This window comes from Mercenaria mercenaria, chromosome 14 (genome assembly GCF_021730395.1).
Source record: "Mercenaria mercenaria strain notata chromosome 14, MADL_Memer_1, whole genome shotgun sequence".
Lineage (NCBI taxonomy): Eukaryota > Metazoa > Mollusca > Bivalvia > Venerida > Veneridae > Mercenaria > Mercenaria mercenaria.
In genome coordinates this window covers 49,989,821-50,014,656 of record NC_069374.1, presented here as the reverse complement: position 1 = coordinate 50,014,656, position 24,836 = coordinate 49,989,821, and the positions used below count along the sequence as shown (strand labels likewise).

The window sequence follows — 24,836 nt, the reverse complement described above, 5'->3', positions numbered from 1 at the left end:
TGAGAGTTGCAGACCCAGACATTTCAGATTTATTTTTAAAATGAATTTCATGTAATGGATGTTGATTCTATGGAAGCGTAAATGAGCCATGAAACGCTAATACATGTACGTTATATTACGTTACATGTGTGGTAAAGATAGAAGCATTCTAAAGAAGATTCAGCATCACTCACACCACTGAAATCACAAAATAGTACATGTATCAAAAGTAACAGTTCAAAAAATAAAAACAATTTAAATCTACCCCTGTGTTTCACAAAATGTCACTGCAAAACAAAAGACAATGAGATATGATTATTGATGCTGACGAACTTTGACTTAATTACAACTAATGAACATGAAGGACCCTCAGTACTTGAAAATGTACACGTGAAACATTGATCGCAAGAACATTTGCATATCATCACATCAGGCACGGTACCCGAAACTGTAGACGTGAAGTAATGATGACAATGAAATATGACATCATCACATTTCATTTAATGATGATATACGGGTTTCTATTCCAGCCCCGAATACACAGTTCAAATTAAATAATTATACCAAAAAAAGTCAGTGATATAATCATATTTATAATGAAATATTGGAACTTTCACTGGCCCTATTACATGAAACTGAACACGCAAAATTATTTATTGAAAAGAAAAGTAATATCATCATATCTGATGATGATGTATTAAAATTTGGTTTGTTTTCAAGCTTGGTACTTGAAAAAATAGACATGAAAAATTGATAACAAGGGAAGTTTATACCATTACATCTGATAATGATATATGTGACCCTCCTATTGTATTTATGGCAATGAAAGTTAATCTCATCACACTTTAAGATCTGAAAATTTTACACGTAAGGAATAGATGGTAAGGAAAGCTGATGTCATAATATTTAATGATTAAAAATGGGGCTTCATCTAGTCTCAATCTATTGTAAACGTGAAGTGGCAAAGAAGGTTGTTGTCATTACACCATTTATGAGGTCCTTCTCCAGTCACGGTACATGAAACTGTGCACCTGAAATGCTGATGGCAAAAGAAGTTGATATTATCATAACTGATGTTGATATATTGTCCCTTCTCGGGTGCCGGTACAAATGACTGTACACAGGAAGTTGTTAAGGCAAGATAAAAAGCATTTCGTCTTCACAGAGCAATTCTGATGTGTTATTGAATTTTAAAACAGTGAAATATGTTTATATACTTACTGAACCACTATTTTAACCATAAAGGTCTTAAAGGGTTATGAACTGTTTTCAGCATGAATTAAGTATTTACAACCGTTTTGGTTTTCTTGGTGTAATAATTGTAAAACTTGCTCAGATGTTCTTGCCTTGTTATTATTCATGGAGAGAATTTCAAAATTTATCGCTGTTTTACCAAGTATTCGACTAATAATGGCTCGCTTCAAAATATCCTAAATGTGTTAACTGCATGTACAAACATGTCCTAAAGGCATATCTGTTGCATATCATTTTTAAGGGTTTGGGTCTGCAACACGTTTCGAAAAAAAGACAAAAACAACAACAGAAGCTCACATTTAGGTAACAACAATCTCTTTAAGGTGTGTCGGCTTGTCACGTTTCCGTTGTAACGTTTCCAAGCTCAAAATAAGACGTTCTCGAAATGAAATACAGTTTTAGTGACATTGACATTTTCAACATTTGTTAGTTGGACACCTTCTGTCACTTTTACGTGACGTATGATACTTCACTTTTAAACGCCATAAACAGTAGTTTACTTCAAAAGGTGCAAAAATATTCGTTTCAGGACTTGCACATCTTGAAGGTCTATGATAGTATGCAAGATGTTTTGAAATCAAACCATGGCGTGTTTGAAATATAGCACTTCCGGAATGATAGTAACATCTTTAGACACATCTCTATCTTCATCATAAAATTTCAGGTTTGTCTGATACATTGACATACTTGAATACGTCCTCAGCATATATGCAGGTCTTTGAATAACACTTTCAAGTTTTCATTAAGTTAACAGCATAATATAAAGCAAGATAATTTTCAAGATTTTGATATCGGTAGACCTGCTGATGAAGTGTGTTGAAAATTTATAGAATTGTAAAAGAATCTTCAAGAACAAAATTATCTCTTAAGAAATATATCTCATATCACGTTTCCCGGGTTATATTCCAATGTAAATAAGGACATTTGACAATAATAAAATAACTAAAGCTATCACTGAAGGTGAAGAATGTACCGCCGCACACACTGTCACAGAACACATGGCAATTTGACCTATACAAGATTGCATATTATGCGGACTGTATGTATATCAACTGTATGTATATAGTATAGTAATAAAATACAAAGTCCCATAACCCTGTAAAATATTTATCTGAAAGAACGTAACATGCACCATTTTATGAAATCGTATGCAAGAGGTCGGAAGATTAGGCGCGCATACGATGAGAAATGAGGATAGTCGGTGCGCACAACATTGTGTCTACAGACAGACAAACAGACAGGCAGACAGATAACCCGAAACCAGTATACCTCACTTACAACGTCGTTGTTAAGGGGTACAAAAATCATCTCTCTTGTCAGATTTATTTTCAATTTTATTATAAACTACAATTTATTATTACACTAAAAATAAACATAATGAATGCATTCTAATGTATAACAAATAAATAAAACAGAAGAGTGAAGGTCCATTTGAAATGTTTGACACTAGTCGTAAACGAAACGAAATTAGGTTATAATTGATACATTTAGTCCAAAAAGTGAGAAGGTAGATTTTTTAACATTCTGAAACAGCTCAAAGCAACTAATGATTATGAAATATTAATAATCTGGAAAGACTTTAATACTATTCTTGATATCAATATGAATGATAAAGACACAACTGTCCGTAGCAAAATCGTGTCAAACATTTCAATCAGAAAGAAAACTTCTAGCGTAAGAACTGGCATGAGGATATATTACTTATAAGTCACTTTAGATATTGACTAGACACCTGACCCGGCATTTACTGAAAACCAGTTTGCAAGTATACTCCCGAATATATAAATAAAATGTTCAATATACAATAAGAATCTAGGTTCAAAAGAATCAAGAAAGGAAAGTTTTGCCAGAACAACTTGATACACATTTAATTCAACCCGTCAATTATTCTTATAGTCAACTAACGAAATCACAAGAAATTGAAAACTCATGAACAAAGATCCAGTATGTCAGGTCAATATCTGAGATGACTGGTATGTCAAATGTTACATTACCTTTCTTTATTTTGGGCATAAATACCTTCGTGTATAGTCTTCGGAATATGCTCGGGGATTCTCTTGCTGCATGGAAGAAAAATTGTTCAACTTATATAAGCATTATCATTATTGATACATGTAATTTAAACCTAAATTCTTAATATTTTTCAGACAAGTATCGATTATATAAAATTTATAAACCATTTAATGTCAGTTAACTTGGTATTCTAAGATTTATAATTATTTATATCTTATTGAAGTGTTACATTTTTATTACAAAAAGAATGCACTTTGAACATTTTAACAAAATCAAGACACATATTGGTAGAGTTGTTGTTGAAACAATTGCAAGAAGAGGGTCTTGATGGTACTCACTTGTTCCTGACTGTTTGACCTTGAATATATGTGTTATTACAAATTAAATCATAGTGCGCATTCATTATGATGATAAAGGGACACGTTTCCAATTGAAACTGGTTTCATAAAGACATAAATTTCTTACTAGGCTTATACAGGCAATGTAGATAATATAGCCTCAAATATGTTAATATAACAAGTGAACTCTTTTTCTATGATTTGAGCTAATGATTTTGACCCTTAATGAACAGCTTCAAACGGAAGTATTGCCACACAATACAAAGCCTCCTGTTGGAACGCGACTAATTTTCTCTACTGCAGCACAACAAAATCACTTTATATCTGTCCATGATGTATTAACAATATTGTACTATATATACAATACGTTATAACACAATATTTGGATTAAAATTTGTATATACAAAAATCTGCAGTTGTTGATTGCTTACAACATAGTTAGGTATCATTCATGTTAGCCCATTTTATATAAATGAAACGCACATTTTTGAATTTAGTGCAAAAAAATTGAATAATTACAGACGACAACACAACTCTGATATTACACGCCATATATCAAGGCTCTGGCTGTTACTGATCCAGAATAGGATATTCTCAAACTTTCCAATCTTAAGTACATGTCACACATAGCGGCATGTCTATCTTTAGTCTAAGGGAAATTATTTTGAAAATTATGGTAGAATCAAACCTTTATATTACATGACAAATAGCAAAGCTCTAGAGAAAAGAAATAAAGTCTGACGGCTGAAACCTATTTCTAACCAAAATACCCATATATTCAATAAACTGGAACCTCTTGAACAAAATTGACAGAGGGCTATCTAAAGATCAGTTTCGTAAAGTTTCATCAAAATTCATTTAGTCGTTTCGGAGGAGACTTTGTTAAAAAAAATGTTTAAAAGTGACTGCGCCTTCTGTTGGACGTGTTTGTACCGAATCAGAAAAGAATGAACACTATTTGTAGAACGTCACGTAAGGACAATTTATTTTAAAATTGGGTTAATTATTTTGTCCAAGAAAATTTTCTAAGTTTCTACTTTATACATATATGTAATCCCGCCCCCCTCCCTGTCTGTCGTAGTTTTGATAAATTAGGATAATTCGAACAATCGTAATGGGGGGTTAAACAAGAACCATTTGTGACAAAATATTTCACAATCGGGCAGTCAGTTTCATATATGAATATTTTTAAAATTACAACTACATGTAACGCACAAAGGGAAAAATGAGCAGACCCTCTGGCGGCCATGTTTTTAATAAATCGGTATAATATGGACCATTCGTTTGAAATTATTTCAAAGTCGGACCATCAGTTTAGGAGGAGGTGTCCTTTGAAGTTTCTGATGGCCCCTGTTTGCAACCAAGTGGAACAGTTTGAACAACTTTGGTAGATAATCACCTAAGGAACAGTCATGCCAAGTGTCGCCAAACTCTATTTGGTAGCTTTGGAGAAAATTTCGTTTAAACACAATTATTAACAAGAGCTCGTCGAACACGAAATGCCCCCCTTGATGCATTTAGTAATTGCACAAGGAACAGAAATTATATGCTCACTGTAAATTAGTTCTACCATTCTGTATTAATCTGACCTTGACCTTTAACCTAACAAGAGATTACAAAGAGATATTTGTGCCATCCACTGAGCCATTTTTGAATGTTCCAAATTTCAAGACTAGCTCCAGGTCAAATTTCATTTCGGTACAATATAATGTGTATGTGGTCTAAATTTGAAAGCTGTGGCTTGAGAAATGTTAAAGTAGGTCACTAGATCAATATCAAAGTCAAAGTTCATTTCGGTAGACAGAAATATGCAAGTGCTTCAAAATTTGGAGGATGTAGCTTGAGAAATGTGAAAGTAGGTAGTATGTAAAAATCAATGTCAAATTTCAATTCAGAACATAAAAATATGCATGCAGTCCAAATCTGAAGTCTGTACAATCAGAAATGTGAAAGTAGGTCACTTGGTCAATCTCAAGATCAAAGTTCATTTCGGTACACAAAACTATGCATGTGATCCAAATTTGAAGCTTGTACCTTCGAAAGTGTGAAAGTAGGTCACTAGGTCAATTTCAAGGTCAAACTTTTTTTCGGTACACAAAACTATGCATGTGGTCCAAATTTGAAGGCTGTAGCTTGAGAAATGTGAAAGTAGGTCACTAGGTCATAGCCAAGGTCAAATTTCATTTCGGAACACAAAACTATGCATGTGGTCCAAATTTGAAGCCTTCAAAAATGTGACAGTATGTCACTAGGTCAATGTCAAGGTCAAAAATTGTTTCGGTGCACAAAACTATGCATGTGGTCCAAATTTGAAGGCTGTAGCTACAGAAATGTGAAAGTAGGTCACTAGGTCAAGGTCAAGGTCAACTCATGTCAAGGTTCATCTTGCCACTCAAAACCATACATATGGTCAAATTTAAATGTTGTAGGTTATTGACAAGAAGATTTTAAAAGCTTTTCCCTATATAAGTCTATATAAACCATGTGACCCCCGGGGCGGGCCATATTAGATCCCAGGACAATAATTTGAATCATCTTGATAGAGGACCATACTAAATTTCAAAGCCCTAGGCTCTGTGGTTTTAGACAAGAAGATCAGAAACTGCTTTAACTGTTCATGGCCAATGTGACTTTGACTTTTGATCTAATGACCTCAAAATCAATAGAGGTCATCTGCTGGTCATGACCAACCTTCCTATTAAATTTAGTGACCCTAGGCCTATGCGTTCCTGAACTGTTTAACTGTTCAGGGTCACTGTGACCTTGACCTTTAACATATTGACCTCAAAATCAATTTGGGTCATCTACTGGTCATGGCCAACACCCTATCAACATTCATGATCCTAGGCCCAAGCGTTCTTGAGTTAACATCCGGAAACCGTTTTACTATCCAGGGTCACTGTGACCTTGACCTTTGATCTACAGATCTCATAATCAATAGGAGTCATTTGCTGGTCATGACCAACCTCCCTATCCACTTTCATGATCCTAGGCCCAAGCGTTCTTGAGTTATCATCTGGAAACCGTTTTACTATTCATGGTCACTTTGATCTTGACCTTTGACATACAGACCTCAAAATCAATCGGGGTCATCTGCTGGTCGTGACCAACCTCCCTATCAACTTTTATGATCCTAGGCCCAAGCGTTCTTGAGTTATCATCCGGAAACCGTTTTACTATTCAGGGTCACTGTGACCTTGACCTTTGACATACAGACCTCAAAATAAATAGGAGTCATCTGCTAGTGATGACCAACCTTTCTATCAACTTTCATGATCTTATGCCCAAGCGTTCTTGCGTTATCATCCGGAAACGGATTGGTCTACGTTCCGACCGACCGACCGACATCTGCAAAACAATATACCCCATCTTCTTCGAAGGGGGGCATAATGATGGACGGACGTATGCACGCACGATGGACATAGTGTGATCACAATAGCTCAGGTGAATTGGGTCTAAATGGAACATGAGCTTTTACTGAAGTATTTTACAGAATGGACAGGAAAAGATCGATGTTCACATTTGACCTTAAATAATGACCTCGACCCTTGAGGTAGGGTCTGGGTATGGCACATGACATATTGACTCATTATAGGGAATATCTTGGTCAAGTAACATCAAAATTCCATTATGTATGACAGAGATATGATCCGGGAGAAAAAACACTATTGACCTTAGACCTCTGACTCTGACCTTGAACTTGGAGTTAAGGTTAAGGGTTTTACGTAAAGTCACGTCTCATTATAGGAAACATTTGAGCCAAGTAATTTTAAAAAAATCTCAGCGGATGACAGATTTGTTGATCTCACCGGTAAAGATCTATTAAAACCGCTGACCTGCAAGTGTGACCTTGGCCTAGTAGTCTGGGTGATGCGCACGTAATGTCGTCTTATCATGGATTAAATTTATGCCAAGTTAAATTAAGATCCCTTAAAAAACTGTTGAGTTACTGACTAGACAGATAAAAATCCCTGTTGACAATTGACCTACATGAGTGACCTTGACATTTGAGCTACTGGGTCGCGTTTAACGCTTGACACGTCGTCACATCCAGGGGAATATTCTAAGCAATATATATTAAAATCTATTTATGACAATATAATCTCCATAGGTGTCCTTGAAATTTACCTAGCTTTCTGTGTGTTAGCCGTGAAACGTCGTTTAATTATGAGAAGCGTTTGATCCAAACAATTGTATGATCTTAGATTGTAGGATTTTAGGCCAAGTAGTATTAAAATCTCTTGTACAGACCGGACAAAAAAGCCCTGTTGACATTTGACCTCCAAGTGTGACATTGACCTTTGAGCGAAATGTGTCTTGGTTTTGAGCATGACACGTATTCTAGCATAAAACTGCTGTTATTGCAACATTTCGGGGTGTTTTAACAGGAGAGAAAACGTGTGTTAACAGAGAGATTCTTGCGCTCACGTGCTGTTATAACACCTTTTTATATATGTGAGTTCCGTGGCAAAGCGTAAACGTCATTCGGCCCCAAAACGGATCATTCAAACTAAAATGACGTCAACGTAAAAAACAACTCAAACATTCCCGCGCATTTCATGGAAATTTAATGACATTGAGGTAGGATGTATTCATTTATTAGTATTTTTCCCGCGTTTTATGCTAGAATAGCGTTAACGCATGTTCATTTCATGTTATAACATTTGCAGAATCCCTCGGGATACGTTGGTACCCTCGCCCTACGGGCTCGGGCACCAACCAATTCTTCGGGATTCAGCAGACGTTATAACACGAAAAAAATGCGTTATCCCTACAGTCTCATCACTAAGACCCCTGATGAATAAAGGAGATATTGACTTGAATATGCAGACGGACGGTCGTACGAACGAACAGACGGACAGTGAAGGGAATGGCGGAGTGTAGAAAGGGTGACAAAGCGAAATCCTGTAGTCCCCGAAATGATTTTAAAGTAGTAAGGAACTAATAGGAAATAGATTTCATGGTAAACATCAAGACTATGTTTCAAATAGACCACGTTAATAGGCCTTTTATGTCTTAATCTATTGATTTAGTGTGTGAAACCTGATGATGGCTTAAATATTTTAAATACAAAACTTCTGACCATGTTCCATACCTAGGATTAGGTGTTGTTAATGATCTGACACAGGAAACCGGTTTTGAGACTTGTTGCAAGTTTTTGATTTTATAGACAACTGTACATTACTAAACCTATCTACATGGATCACCAATAAATGTTACTTACAAATGTAATTTTACATCTAGTTTGTTTGGCTTTCTGTTTTAAGTAGAATGAAATTATGCGGCTTTGTGTGAATTATGATTTTAACTGTTTTGTATAATATTTTAATTAAACCTATCGATAATAGTCATTTGAGGTTTTCCATTGTTATTTGTGATCTGTTTTCATTTTCAATAGACAATGTTGACAGAAAGGGACGTAACTTTCTACAAAAAGCAAATTAGATTATGGAACCCGTGCAGTGTAAGTTAGTTTATCACTGTGAATAAGTGTGCGATGTTTCAAGTCATTCCCACCAACGGTTACTGAGATACCAACTTAGATACAGGAATTTTACCAAATCAGAACTCCAGTTCAGACGCCGAAGTGTTTCTCCATCTAAAAACATGCACAATTGCACTTCAGAGGAATCTTATGTACAAAGCTTCATTTGAATCCCTTTTAAACTCAATACAACATGATAGGTATGGGGAGAATGTTGGCCTAACCTATGTCCTTTCTATAAACAGGTGACATATCTCGTGATTATGTAAAATTATTGATTCCGAAGTAGTCTGTTCCGCATTATAGGGAAATGATGAAATCCTTATGTGATTACATTGATAAAGTTGCAAAAAGGACAGAATGTAGGGAAGGGGATGTAGTCTAGTCCAGATTTCAGTAAATGTGAGAGGTACAGGCATTTTGTTAGTATTTGGTCCCATATACATTTTTAGTATAATTTAGGTATGCTGAATTCAAAAATATATGTTGGCCATCTGACAAATGATTTTTGTAGGTCAAAATGGCGGAAAACAAAATGGCCGCCAAATTGAGATATTTCTAATATAAATATGTAGTAGTACTACAATATTCAAAAATATGTGGAGATTTTTTATCAAAGTTATGTGTAACATAGTAACAGATTAAATTAACAACACTTTTTTCAAAGATAAATAGCTTTTAATCCAAGTGTGTGCTCCTTTAGGAGAAAAAAGCATTAAAAACCCACACTAACTTGACTATTTCGCCAAAAAGATGATGATGATTATTAAATAATTCACGTTGGTTATAATTGCAAAGCCATTGCTGAATACAGTACACTAATTTTATATCTGAAATGAATTTACAGGACAGAAGCTCATCCATAAACTGTTCATATAATCATATAATTATTTCAAAATATTATAGATTGAAACATTTGCTTTCACAGTCCCATTTCATGTTAATTTCATGTTCATTTCGTGCCTCGAGTCCATACAGCTGGTAATGCTTTTATCGCATATACATAATTTATATCTGTGCATAAGATCCCAGTCTTTTTACATTAACATCTGAGGGTCCTACATCCAGGTTTACACTTGCAAGCAATGAACTCAATACAAGCTTGAGGAATTGGATCACGGGTAATAAGAACTAGCTTAAGTGTGTCACCTGCCACCTTCCATCCCATGTCGTTAGGTGCAGGCAGGTCTGCATTGAGAACAGTTGATTGGTTCCATACCAGGGCTTGATAATGAGTTCTTTTAATGTGAAATGAGCAAACATCACTGGTTGGGGGTATGTGTTCAGGACTTGTAGACCTGCCAAACATAACATTTTGAGCACTGTCAGTACTTACAGCAACTTGGCCATACATTTTGCAAATAAAATATTCACAGTTTTTCATTACTTCATCAGACAGTTGTCCATATCCAAGACCTTCTATCAGTTTTACACTTGCTGTAAACACTTCAAATACAGATCTTTAGAGATTCCACATAAATTTGATGTTATGTCTCAGCCAGTTGGTGCATGAAAGGCAAGTAAATTTCTACGCAACTCTTCAGTTATTGAGGAGTTATGTAACACTGTGTTCACTTGAATGTATTTTCGTTTCTTTCACTGTTCCAGCCATCATCCATACTGTTGCATTTATTTCCTGCAAGTGGCATAGTTAGAGCAAATACGGCAGTATCTCTGGCAGAAACAATTTGATCGTTTACTGCAGTGAACAGCATGGAGAATGATTCTTGTGTCAGCTTCCTTCCGTTTAGCCTTTAATTCATCCAAATTAAGTTCAATGGCAGAGTTTTCAACAGTTACTTCTTCCTTAAAGCCGACACCAACAACCAACATCCTTTCTGTAGGCGATTGCATGATCAGCTTCTGATAAAAATCTACTACGTCAATTTTATTTGCAAGTGCTAAAAAAGTTTCACCAGATTTCAAATAATTCATTGAAATTTGTAAACCACCCATTCCAGGGCACTGCCCATTTCAAATCCACAAACTTAAAGTAAAGAGCCTGGTCAACAGTTATAACTGTATGCGACTGTCCCAGTCTTTCTGATATATGCATACACTTCTGAACAACAGTGTTTAATGTGTCGATATCTCATTCCCAGTAAGATTCAGCGGAATAACATGACCAGTTTCAGGATCCATTGATTCCAGGTTGTTGTTTTTTTCAGCTAAAGATGTGTCTACTCTTAGTATGTCTCTGTAGCTCTATGTGTGTCCTGTTCTATAAAATATGTTAACTAAATGTTTTAACCTAGTCATCTAGTGCAATGTACTTGCAAGATCAATGTGTTTAGGGTTCCATTTTTACCATCACTCATTCCATAAACAATATCTTGTGCTACACTATTTTTGTTTGCCTATCAGATTCAGGATCTTTATGGTCAAATTCTTCATCTAGAAGCTCTTGGCCACCATACGTTAAATACAGAAACATGAAAAGACACTCCGGAACACAGTTTACTGAATCATTTTCAGTCACACTCAGTCCAGAATGTCCTTTCAGAGAGAACAAATTAGCCCTTAATTTAAGTGCTACATTTACTTATGACAAGAAGTCGTCACTGGAATTATATTTCTGTACTGTCAGCTGTTCATCACTATTACCAGTAATATTATAATGGGCATCTCTAAGCATTGACGCAGCACATTCATATAGAACAAAAAGTGCATTACTTTCATCAGAAGATATATGAAGTGGAGTTACAAACTAAAACTGGTTTCTCAGTTTATGTTGTAGGGCTTCAGTACGTATGCGGTATCTGTTCCGACTGTTTGAAAGCTGCAGTATTTGCGATTTCATTGCAGCATACCCACGTTCATGTATAAGAAACATGATGGCAAGATCTGTATTTGAGTTGTCCAACTTGGTTTTGTGAACTCCGTATCTAAAAGAATTTAAACATTTTTATGATATTTGCCCTCTGTTGACATCAGAGAGTCATAATCGCATCCTTTAAAATACTATCACTGACTAGTTATGTAAAAGAGTTCTTCATGTTCTTTTTTATCCTGACAGAACATACACATTTCCCAATTTAGTAGGAGTATATGATAAGTTTGATGAGGATGCAGCTTTATCTGATGTTTATTCTATATTTAACTTAGCTTTGACTGGATTATATATAATATGTATTAGTTCTTTGTGGACAAAATTAGAATAACACTTCCTATGGCAATGTATTTTGTAATTTTCATCAATTTTTTCAATTCTACTAATGGCTTTATATTTAGAAAAAATCTCTAAAAGAAATCTTGATTCAGCAAACTCTTTTAGAGATGTTATTCCTTGAGGCTGTTTAGTTTCAAGTTTTGTCAGATTTTGCCTTCTGACAAATGATGCATTATTCTGTGCTATCTTGAAATGGTCTCTTGATTTGCAAAGTCTTGTCCATTCTTACTTTGGAATATTTTAACACCTATGAAAACAAAATAATATTTAGTACTTATCATTCACAAGCAATTATAGTATATAAAAAGCTAGCTTTAACAGATTCTTATAAATGAACTTATCACAGATACTGAAAGTTAAAATAAATACAATTTCACCAAATTTTGAAATATAACGAAGAATATAAAGCAAAGCATCTCTAAAAAAATTTAGAAATAAAATATACATGTAAATTTGTCCTACCTGTAAAAAATCCTATGAAAAGTCCTGATTCCGTGAAGTATTCTTGACACCTCTAAAACCTTAATGATCATGAAAGTGTGTGTCTTGTTAGAGTAAATTTGCATTAAACAACAGATAAATACTCCAAAGATTTTAGATAAGGACTTTAACAAAAACATGATTTGACTCAGATTGTTATTGTGATAGAGACATGGATTGTTTATACTGATTAAGTTCACATTAGCCTTAATCTTAATCCCTATCACACTTAATTTTCATCAATTATTATGATGCTAAGGTATTAAAGAAATGATTATTAATAAAAGTGATCTTACAAAGATAAAATACGTTCTACATAGTAGACAATGTCATATTAATTAAGTTTTAACTTCCCCATTGTTTATTTTTTCTTAAATGACTATTTTAAAACTGCAATACCATTTCATCAAAAATATCATTTTCTTTTCGACATTAAAATTCTATCTAATACTTAGTCTCATTTTTCTATTCAATAAATGATGTTGGATATTTTTTTTTCTTTTTTTTTCTAAATTCCCCTTTATGAACCCCGTAAAGTTCACATTTTTAACTTGTGATATATTTTATTGATAAACATTCACTCAATCATACTAGTAACATGAAATAATTTGTTGAAACATATCTAAAGATAAAGATTTGTTAAAGCAATATCGATGGAATTTTTTTTTGTTAAAAATAGTGGTCATTTTTTCCCCCATTTTTTAACCCTTTCAAAGACATTTGCCAAATGGCCAACATATATTTTTGGATTCAGCATACCCAAAATATGTTAAAAAAGTATGTTGGACCAAATACTAACAAAATGCTTGTAACTTCTTAAATAAGCTTATATCTGCAAAATCGGACTAGACTAATGGGAGCTAACGGTGAAATGTTACTTAGAAATTTAAACATTTTCTCAGAAGGTATCTTATACTGTATTTTGCATCACATTCTAATTATATTTTATATGAAAATAACATTTCTGAATGGCTAATTACCAAATTTTCTACTAAGTAACAAAAATGAAAATAACCAATATTGAATGATATAAATTTGGTTAATTCATTCGCAGAAATATATGCACTTAAACAAATGTGAAAGTAAGTTTTAACCCACCTTCTGCAGCATTTTAATGATTTATAATTTCTTACAGTTAGTTTTTTGTACATATCGAACACGTTACGCGTGTATTAAAAGGGCTAAAGGTAAATTCCCACCTGTTTTTCTTCGCACTTTCAACTCTTCATCAATCTTTCTATGTGCAGCAGCAACATCTTCCTTTACTTCTTTAACATTTCCCTTAAAATCTTCAAAATCCTTCTTTACAGTCTGTACTTCCATTTCGAGGTTTTTCTCCATTTCTTGCAACTTTTCTATTTCTTCTTCTATTTGTTCCTCAGCCTCTGGATCAAGAGGGTTGTTTTTATACTCGTCAAGCTCTTGTTGAAGGTTGGGAATTGCATTTGGAACAGAGTTATTCAGTCTGAGAAGAACCTGTGGGATTAAACAAATACATTCCTTTGTATTAACCACTTATATGATGTATGTGCCTGCTTGGCTGCACTCGCGTTAGTGCTTAGATACTGGAAACAAGTAATCATAAAAGGACCAGACATGAATTTAACGGTAAAAAAATGATTCTAAGTCAACGATCACTCGACCCCGACGACCTCTTACATGCAATTTTCTCAAACAACCATACAAACAATACAGATGTAAACCGTCTAATTAGTAATTCATATTCATAAAGAAGAAATATTATGCAGATACAATGCATGTGCGAATTCAGTGGAAAACGTTCACTGAGACAAAGCTTGTACGAAGAGGTGGAATATATATCGTATTTTGAATCATTTTCCATGTTGACTGAGTAATGTTCCGTACTATATGTCAGATTTTACAAAAGATTATACACCTACGCGGCAAATGTGTTTAAAGAATGACAGTATTTTCGTAGGGTATGTAACTGTTGAGAAAGATTTACCTGTTATTATCATGCACATTTGTGATATTTTATTAACTATGATATATAACATAAATACAATATTAAGGTTCTGATTCCAGAATATCATTTATTATCCTTTTGCTACAATAATGATGGTTACATTAACAGTCATGCGTTCTTAGCTCATCTGTCTCATAGTGTCGGTCTGTCGTCTGTTCACAATTTCTTGTGAACTAAACAGAGATCAATTTTAAACAGACTTGAACACAATTTGTAAAATACCTAGGTTTCTTTCGGAAACTGAACATATATCCCATCAATGTGTTGCAATGATATAGCCCCTTAAAGGGCCATTTTGTTTGTTAGTTTCGCTTGTGAACACGATAGAGACCACATTTTCCAATCAATTTTTATTAAACTTGCATACAACTTGTATTGGCATAATATCTCGGTTATTGTTGGACTCTAGCCAAATCCAATCATGTCCCTCAATATGGTATAATTTCACGGTTCTTTTCGAAAACTTTGAAGATCCCATCAGAGGTTCCAGTGTTATGGCCCCTTCAAAGAGCTTTTTTTACCCTTCATCCACATATAGAGGTTTCATTTCAGCTTTGGTTTGATATAAACTTGTACCGAATGCTTACCCTATAAACTCTACACCCAGTTCTAAACTGGGTCATTTGGTGTCAAAAACTAGGTCATCAGGTCAAATCATAGCAAAATCTAGTTGACATCCTAGAGATCATATTTATGTCACTTTCTTTAAACTTAGTCAGAATTCTTATCTTGATGATTCCTATGCAAAGTTAAAAACTGCGTTGTATAGTATAAAAAACTAGCTCAAAATTTTGTTCATTTGATGTGCATGAAACTTGTTCAAAATATTTGTCTCTATAAAATCTTTTTTTATCTTGGTACATTAGGTCCATATTTAGATGACCAGGTCAAACCACAGAAAAGATTGTTTACTTTCTAGGGGACACATTTTTATTCAGTCTTTATTAAATTTAGTCAGATTGTTTGTTATCAGTATTGAAAAGTTTTTAATCTTGGTCATTTTAGAAACAAAACTTGGTCCCTAGGTCGAAAGCTTAAAAACGTGTTTACACTGTAGAGGCCACTTTTTGCTTTAATTTTCGATTTGTCAGAATGTTTGTTTTTATGAAATTTTCGATGAGTTTTAAACTGGGTAATTAGGCATCAATGCTGGGTCATTATGCAAAATGAAAATAAAGTGCTTCTTTACACACAAGAGGCCATATGTTTGGTCAAGTCTTAATTAAAATTGGTCAGAATTTGTAACTCTATAAAATCTTGGACAGGTTACAGTGGCGCTCGCGATAAACGTCCGTGTAATCTCGTTTGTAAACGCTGTTGAAACGCTTCTGCAACGTTTCTCGTTTCCCGGTTATCTCAGTGAAAGTCCAATCAAATTATATCGAAACGATAAGCGTTAATCGAGAAACGATCAGCCAATCAAAAGCTTGGTGGGCGTTCCTAATAAGTAAAATGGTATTTAAACAAGAAGCGTTAATCAAGAATCATTCAGCCAATCAAAAGTACAGTAGGCGTTCCCAATTAGTGGATCGATCACCAAAAACAATAAGCTGCAATTTATTCTACCTTGAAATGACGAAAATGTATACTTTTTACATCCGGTATAATGAGATACTGGATAGGTCTTGATATTAATATAAAAAGAAAACGAATTATGAAAGAAGAAATATCGATCTTACAGTTTATTTTATGAATAAATGACAATTATATGATTCGGTGCATGAAATGTTCTAAATTGGTCTGCCATGTTTGTTTTGTAATTGATGTAATTATTACCTCATATTTCACATAATAATTGAAACAGAAAATGAATTTAAAAAAGTTTCTTTCTTCATTTTTAAATGAATAACATATAACATAATTATACACTAGCGTATAAAACACTCTTATCGAAAAGCACTGAACATCGGAAAGGATTTCTGATATATTTATCATAGAGTATTATTTAAGTATTTCTTCGTATTTCATATATCAACTAGAAATAGAAAAAAAATCTGTTTTTAAATGAAAAAAGACAAAATATTAGTCAACGCATAAAACACGCTGATCGTAACTAGAAAATACCTGATATATATTTACTATTGCACTTTATTTCATTATTCATTTATGAGTAGTGTATACATGTATTTGCAAAGCTTTGCAGAATAGTTGCACGTTTCGTTCCATTTCTACTCGTCTGTGGAATATATTCAGCAATCATATGCTGCAACTGTTCTGCAAAGGTTATGGCAAATATTTGGCAAAAATAAAAAATATATTCTGCAAAGGCCCTGTTTTTGCATGGGGATCCTTGAAAGATTAAATTTTCAACCCTTACCATACTAAATTTCTATAATGAAATTGTCCATCTTTCATCTTGGACAGTATCATTGACTGTTTAAAGGGATGAATACCAGAATGAAACTGAATGGCAAACTGTGCAGATCATGATCAGACTGCATGGATGAAGAAGACAAATCAATTAACTTTTGTACTTTCAGACAGGCACAATTACATATAGGTGGTTTGGAAAAATAGGGAAGTCTACACAATAAAATACAGATATTGGCATGGCTTACAGAGATGGAAACTTTCAAATATCAGAACATAAACCATTCTGTTAAGTCAAATGAGCAGGGCTGCCTAAACATGCTGATCAGCAATGGGCTTCCACACAGATACAAGTAAGCTAAGTCACTTCGACCTAAACCTGAGCTGACCACAGAGTCAACATTCATAAAACTGATTTCTCACCAGAATCAGTACTGTTTGACAGATTATCTGTTCCATTAATTGTAAGTTGTCCTTCTGTGTGGGTCTGCTTCACCGGTTGTCCATCTTGGTCTGTATTCTGTACCTGTAGATAACCATCGGGGCAACAACTGACATGGTGAAGTTCTCCATACTGAAATACACATCACTTACATCATTAATCCTAACCCTGCTAAATTTCTAAAGCCTATTGCAATTAGAGAAACCGTTAGCGAACAGCATGGATCCTGACCAGACTGCGCGGATGCGCAGGCTGGTCTGAATCCATGCTGGTTGCAAAGCCACTATGTTGGTTTTCTCATGGTGCGGCTCAAATAAACATAAAATTTGAAAAACTTGCATCACTTTGTAAATATAAAATATAGAGTTATGGAACAGGTACACTGCATGTAAGATCATCACATTGAACAAGTGTGGGAGGCTTAATTTAAGTCAAACTGAGGTACCATCTTGGGAGTCTTAAGTCAATACTGAGGTACCAGCTTACATACAAAACATAACCGGAAGTACTGTCAAAATGAGGGCATTACTCAGTCAAAAACTAAGGAACCTGTGAATTGCAAGTCATATCATCACAATGAACAAGTATGCAGTGTTTCATTCAATTCCCATTAGAGGATACTGAAACACCAGCTTACATATAAAACCTAACCAAATTGGGATGCTGAAGCCAACATCAATGCATTGGTGAGTGCAATAGCTCTATTAAAAATATCCTTTAAACAGCCAAGTAAAAAAGTTGGAATGAGACAATTTAAACATCAGTATTATAAATTAAGAAATAATAAATCTGTTCCTATATTTTATCAGTTAATAAAATATGGGCAGGAGTTTGGATGCGTAATAATTAAATCACAAGTGCGATAAAATTATTGGAACATATTTATTATTTCGATTCTAACAACGCAAATAATTCACATTTTACAGTACTACATTTTCAGCGTAATACGTCATTCGGGTCATATGCTGTTACAATTTACCCCCTATGGTTAGAAAGTGTTGCACAGCCAATGGAACGTATAGATATTTGTTTCTTTTTTATCAGAATTTTGAGAAGTATTTATAAATTAGTAATCTAACAGCTCGCAAACTAATTATGAACACAATCATCAAAATAGGCGAGTTGACCCTGTGTTACGAGTGACTAGCTTAACTTTTATATGACGTCACATCATTATGACGTCATACTTTATGTCATATATTTATGACGTCACCGCTGAATCATAATTAAGCTAATTGAATTCGCTCGTAGAGATCAGAATGTGTTTTACGGACCTACATATACATGTAAGTCAGTATGACTTTTTACTATATTTATGTTTTTGAAATGCTGTTTTCAACCGTTTGGCCCTGAAATAATTCCTATGTAATGGAAATGAAGTAGAATCTCTTATGTTACAATCATAGGGGGGTGAAATGTAACAGCCAACCATATTTTATCGTAGATTCATGTATAGGCGATTTCGATATATGTTTATATAGCAATTGCTGCGGATCGTGTTAGAATTGTTCATATTTCATATACCTCATTCTTTATTCAATACAACATGAACATCATCGTGAACACCATAATTATGGTCCAATAAACAGTATGATCATTGACAGGACCTGGTACAATTATTGTAATAATTATACAAAATAATTATACAACTCCTTAAGTGAAGTAATATTGGCACAGCAGATCCATACAAATCTAATGCAATTTATAATCTATAAATAATAGGCACTCTACAGAACTTCCTAGGATTTAAGGTAGTTATTCACATCTGATTAAATGGAAGTGATGGTGTAAAATCATTCATCTAGAAAACCTATAATATTGCCTTGTAGCTGCTACTGGTAGCATAAACATTGCTGTACATAATTATATCATACCTAGTGTATCTATTGTTTATTAGTCAGCTGTCTTTCTTAAGTTTAATTTTGACAATACATTGGTTTTGATATAAAATAATTCAAAATAAAAACATTAAATAAACAATAACTCTAATTGATATCTGACCGGTTTTTAGCTGAAGACATGTTGCACCAATCTTCCTACATTTTTAACCCTGACTGTTGTAGGAAGAGGGGTACAACATGTGTTCAGCTATATAGGCTTGCTTATCCAAATTTTTGATGGAAAATTGAGGAAGTTTTGGCAGCCTTTCTTAAATTTATTGAGCTTTCAGTTTAACATCGACCATTTTGCACTACCCATGTACTACAACAACAGCTGTAACAGGAGACAGCATGCTCGGCAGTATTTCAATGCTGGATAGTGAAACTGGGCACATCTGAGGAAGCTGGAGCTGTCACTTAAGTGTTTAATGACTCCAAATAAGAATGAAGATATTGGACAATAGCTTGAGTCTTATGTCAAAAGTATTAAGTAATAAGGGAGATAAATAACATTAAATAAGTATAATTCTAAGCAAAAAGGGGGATAATTCATGAAACATAGGTTCAAGAGTGATTTTTGCACCTTGTATCATATGATGTGGGTGATGATGTGGAATAACAACTTCAAGTTTGAATCAAATACATTTAGTAATAACTGAGATTATAGTGAAAATGCATCAAAATTAACCTGAAAGTCTAAGTAAAAGGGGGGGGGGGGCATAATTCATAAAATATTGGTACAAGAGTTATGGATCTTGTGTCATATGATGTGGATGATAAGGTTGAACAACTATTTCAAGTTTGAATCAAATCCATTTACTAATAATAATAACTGAGATAGAGTGAAAGTGCATCAAAACAGGGAGATAAATCATGAAATATTGGTGTGAGAGTTATGCCCCTTGTGCCATATGATGTGGCTGATGATGAGGAATACTGTGAAATTATTAGTATTTGTGGGGGACTAATTTTCATGGATTTTGTTGTTGAGTTAATCCATGAAATTTAATCCTAACGAACAAGTAAAATTCCCATTAATTTTATGTTCAAAAGTTGAAATCCACGAATTCATATCCCCACAAAATTGCGGTTTTGACCAAAACCACGAAATTTCATGTCCACAAAATTAAATGATTTTACAGTAGTTATTTTAAGTCTGAAACAAATCCATCAAGTAATTACAGAGATAAAGTGAAAGTGCATCAAAACTTTAACCAAAATGCGGACACAGAAGGACGCCGATGCCAACACCGGGTTGAGTAGGACAGCTCTCCATACTTCGTATAGTCGAGCTAAAAATCAAGTGAATACTGAAGCTTTATAAAACATACAAAATTTACTGGAAGTAGTGATTACTAATTATACATACTTTTCTTTCTCTATCACAAGTTCAAGGCAAAGTCACAGAGATGCAATTTGGGAATACCAGTCACTTCAATATTTTGAACCAATATGGTTAAACTTGCTCAAGGACTGAGACTGTAAAAACATCAGGAGTGGAAGATGGACAAATAGATAATTTACATCCACCATTTAAGCTAATCAGTATCAGTATCAGTATGTGTACTTGGGTAATAGTTTGCATGTTCAGGTAGAGTTTGCATGTTCAGGTAGAGTTTGCATGCTCAGGTAGAGTTTGCATATTCAGGTAATGTTTGCATGCTCAAGTAATGTTTGCATGCTCAGATAAAGTTTGCATGCTCAGGTAAAGTTTGCATGCTAAGGTAATGTTTGCATGCTCAAGTAATGTTTGCATACTCAGGTTAAGTTTGCATGCTCATGTCAAGTTTGTATGTTCAGGTAAAGTTTGCATGTTCATGTCAAGTTTGCATGCTCAGGTACTTCACATGTGCAGGTAAAGTTTACATGCTAAGGTAAAGTTTGCATGCTCAAGTAATGTTTGGATGCTCAGGTTAAGTTTGCATGCTCATGTCAAGTTGTATGCTCAGGTAAAGTTTGCATGCTCAGGTAATATATGCATGCTCAGGTCATGCTTGCATGCTCAGGAAAAGTTTGCCTGCTCAAGTAAAGTTTACATGTTCATGTCAAGTTTGCATGCTTAGATACTTTGCATGTTCAGGTAGAGTTTGCATGCTCATGTCAAGTTTGCATGCTCATGTCATGTTTGCATGTTCAGGTAGAGTTTGCATACTCATGTCAAGTTTGCATGCTCAGGTAAAGTAAAATACATGTTTAGGTAGGGTTTGCATGCTCAGGTAAAGTTTGCCTGCTCAGGTAGAGTTTGCATGCTCTGGTACTTTGCATGCTTATGTAGAGTTTGCATGCTCAGGCAGTGCTCATGTGTTCTGGTAATGCTCACGCGCTACAATCTATCAATGACATTCGACTTTGCTTTAAGTTAATGGATATGCTACTAATAAATTTCTGCAGATTCTAAAGTGCAAACTGCTGAAGTGTTCCTATGATGATGCAAAGTAGCAATTAATTCAAAAACTCCATTAATCTAGCATTAGTGTTAATTTCTTGTCATTTCAAACTTGATGGATTTCAATATCCTTTTGCATATGTCATTCATGAGAGAAATATCCTACAGAAAGGATTTGAGCTTAAAATTTTTTTAACATTTATGTCTGCCATTAGATGATCTCCGTCAAACCAAAATTCCGTGCAGGCTGATCTTGGTCTGCACTGGTCGCTATTCAGTTAATAAATTTTCAGTGAACCCCTCTTCAAATACTAAATTGTATTGTCCAAATTGGATGATGGACCAGTCCATTTTAGAAATTTAGCAGGTTAAAGGTTAATATTCATGGGAGGAAAATTTCATGGATTTCATGGTTGAGTCAATCCATGTAATAAAATACCAACTAACAAGTGAAATTCCCATAAATGTTATGAACAAAAGTTCAAATCCACAAAGTCATATCACTATGAAAACTTCATGCCCACACAATTAAATGATTTCACCTTAAATTTCCATTCATGTTATGTTAAAACACTGAAATCCACAAATTTAAACCACCATGTTGTAAATATTTTGGCCAAAGAGATGCCTTTTGAAATTAAATTATTTAAATCAATAATTTCACAATTTTCGTGCAAACTTCAGCTATATATAACCAAAAAGCAGAGTCCTCCTAGCTCTAAAGCAAACATTTTTTCATTTCTCAATTATTTATATCATACAAAACTTAGATAAGGGTGCATGCCATTTTTATGATAAAAATGTTCCAGGTCCCTTTACAAAAAAAGGCAGCCACTCACAACACTTACAGGGGGTACAGGTATTTTATCTATGAAGGATAATCATCTGTTTTTATTTTTTGTTTTTGTTGTGTTTTACATTTCCAACTTCGATGGTGGAAGAAGACCCCAGGTGCCCCTCAGTGCATTACCGGTATTTCATCACGAGCGAGCACCTGGGTAGAACCACCGACCTTCCACAAGCGAGCTGGATGGCTTACTCACATGAAGAATCTGACACCCTGATTGAGCTTCAAACCCACATCAATGAGGGGCAAGTGATTTGTAGTCTGAGTGATCTTAACCACTCAGCCACGGAGGCCCCTATAATCATCTGTAAATAAATACTACTTTTTTATCGAATGATCTATTCTAGTATTACATTTAGTTGTAGATACATACCACTTTCCCCAGACCTTTCATATCCTTCAGTATAGTGAAGTTGGCATCTTGTGGTAGAATTCTCTCTCTGTCACAAACTAGTCTGACATATGTCATCTTTCCATTCATTGACCTACACAAAATACAAGAGCAGTGTCACAAATAGTCATATTTTTCCCTGCAACTGTGTTTTATAGTGAAATAGAGCAAAGCTGGTCCTATCCGAAAGTATCTGAGATTGAAAACGTTCTGTCTGCAGATTCTGTACAATAAGGAAGCTGTAGGATAAATTGTTTGTTTTTGTGCTATGCCTTGTTCACATTCTTCTTTTGACATCTGTCACTTACATTAAATTTCATTTCATTCCCTTCAGCAGTCAAAACAATATAGTCAAAGCAAAATTTTACAAAAAAAGAACAAAAGGGGTAAATAATATAAACAAGAGCTGTCTGATGACAGCGCGCTTGACTATTCGAAGAATTGATTGAAGAATGGGGTCAAAATATTTCCACAGATATTCAGACAAGAAATAAATAGATTAGACAAACAATGTTCCTGTATTTCTTTGATTTCGATAAGTCTTGCACTAAATGGCAATGTATGAACCAATTTCAAAGTCCAAAAAGGGCCATAATTCAGTCAAAATAGTTAAGTACTCTTGCCTACAGATGGAAATCATAATGATAAACAAGTGTTCAAAGTTTAAAAGCCATATGTCAAATAGTTTTGACAAAACGTGGACTTGTATGAAAACAGAACCAATTTCAAAGTCCAAAAAGGGCCATAATTCAGCCAAAATAGATGACAGAGTTATGTACTCTTTCACACAGATAGAGACTTTTATACTAAACAAGCGATAAAAGTTTCAAAGCCATATGTCAAACACTTTACAAACAAGAGGGCCATGATGGCCCTATATCGCTCACCTGTTATCATTGCACTTAAGGACAAGAAGGTCCTCGGAAAAAATATCTAAGTCCAAAGGACAGGAACAACAAAGGAAAGAAATTTAACCAAAAAGAACAAGAGCTGTCTCCATAGGATGACACATGCCCCCGTTAATGTTGGCCCCTGTGACCTTACCTTTGACCTGGTCACCCCAAAGTCAGTAGGGTTGGTGTACTCATAATGTATTATCAGCATGTAAAGTTTGAAGGTCCTGGGTGAAGTGGTTCGCAAGTAAAGTGCCTTCATGCAAAAAGTTAATGTTTGCCCCTGTGACCTTGACCTTTGACCTGGTGACCCCAAAGTCAGTAGGAGTGATGTACTCAATAAGTACTATCAGCATGTGAAGTTTGAAGGTCCTGGGTGCAGTGGTTCGCGAGTAAAGTGCCTTCATGCAAAAAGTTAACGTTGGCCCCTGTGACCTTGACCTTTGATCTGGTGACCCCAAAGTCATTAGGGGTGGTGTACTCAATAAGTACTATCAGCATGTGAAGTTTGAAGGTCCTGGGTGCAATGGTTCGCGAGTAAAGTGCCTTCATGCAAAAAGTTAACGTTGGCCCCTGTGACCTTGACCTTTGACCTGGTGACCCCAAAGTCAGTAGGGGTGGTATACTCAAAAAGTACTATCAGCATGTGAAGTTTGAAGGTCCTGGGTGCAGTGGTTCGCGAGTAAAGTGCCTTCATGCAAAAAGTTAACGTTGTGACTAACGAACTAACTAACTAACGAACGAACGAACGAACGAACGAACGAACAGTTGAAAACTAATATGCCTCCCTTCGGGGGCATAAAAATCAGCCTCAATCGCATACACAAGGTTTTTCTTTGATTTGACCTAGTGACCTAGTTTTTGACCCCAGATAACCCCTTTTCGAACTCGGCCTAGATTTCATCAAGGTAATCATTCTGACCAAAATACATGAAGATCAATTGAAAAATACAACGTCTATCGCATACACAATGTTTTTCTT

At 34.7% G+C, this 24,836-nt stretch overlaps 2 protein-coding genes across 2 annotated transcripts in view; both read right to left on the bottom strand.

Moving 5' to 3' along the window:
• LOC123527060 (uncharacterized) overlaps positions 1-14,817 on the bottom strand; it is a 39,035-nt gene extending 24,218 nt beyond the window's left edge. Inside the window, exons 1-3 of the mRNA XM_053522619.1 lie at positions 14,806-14,817; positions 13,918-14,194; positions 3,228-3,293 (exon numbers count right to left, since the gene is read on the bottom strand). Coding sequence (XP_053378594.1) covers positions 3,228-3,293; positions 13,918-14,194; positions 14,806-14,817 — 355 coding nt within the window. The remainder of the gene's footprint in view (positions 1-3,227; positions 3,294-13,917; positions 14,195-14,805) is intronic.
• A 2,451-nt stretch (positions 14,818-17,268) lies between these two features.
• Positions 17,269-24,836, bottom strand: part of LOC128548182 (uncharacterized) — a 44,743-nt gene continuing 37,175 nt past the window's right edge. Inside the window, exons 3-4 of the mRNA XM_053522618.1 lie at positions 22,944-23,055; positions 17,269-17,589 (exon numbers count right to left, since the gene is read on the bottom strand). Coding sequence (XP_053378593.1) covers positions 17,419-17,589; positions 22,944-23,055 — 283 coding nt within the window. The 3' untranslated portion in view covers positions 17,269-17,418. The remainder of the gene's footprint in view (positions 17,590-22,943; positions 23,056-24,836) is intronic.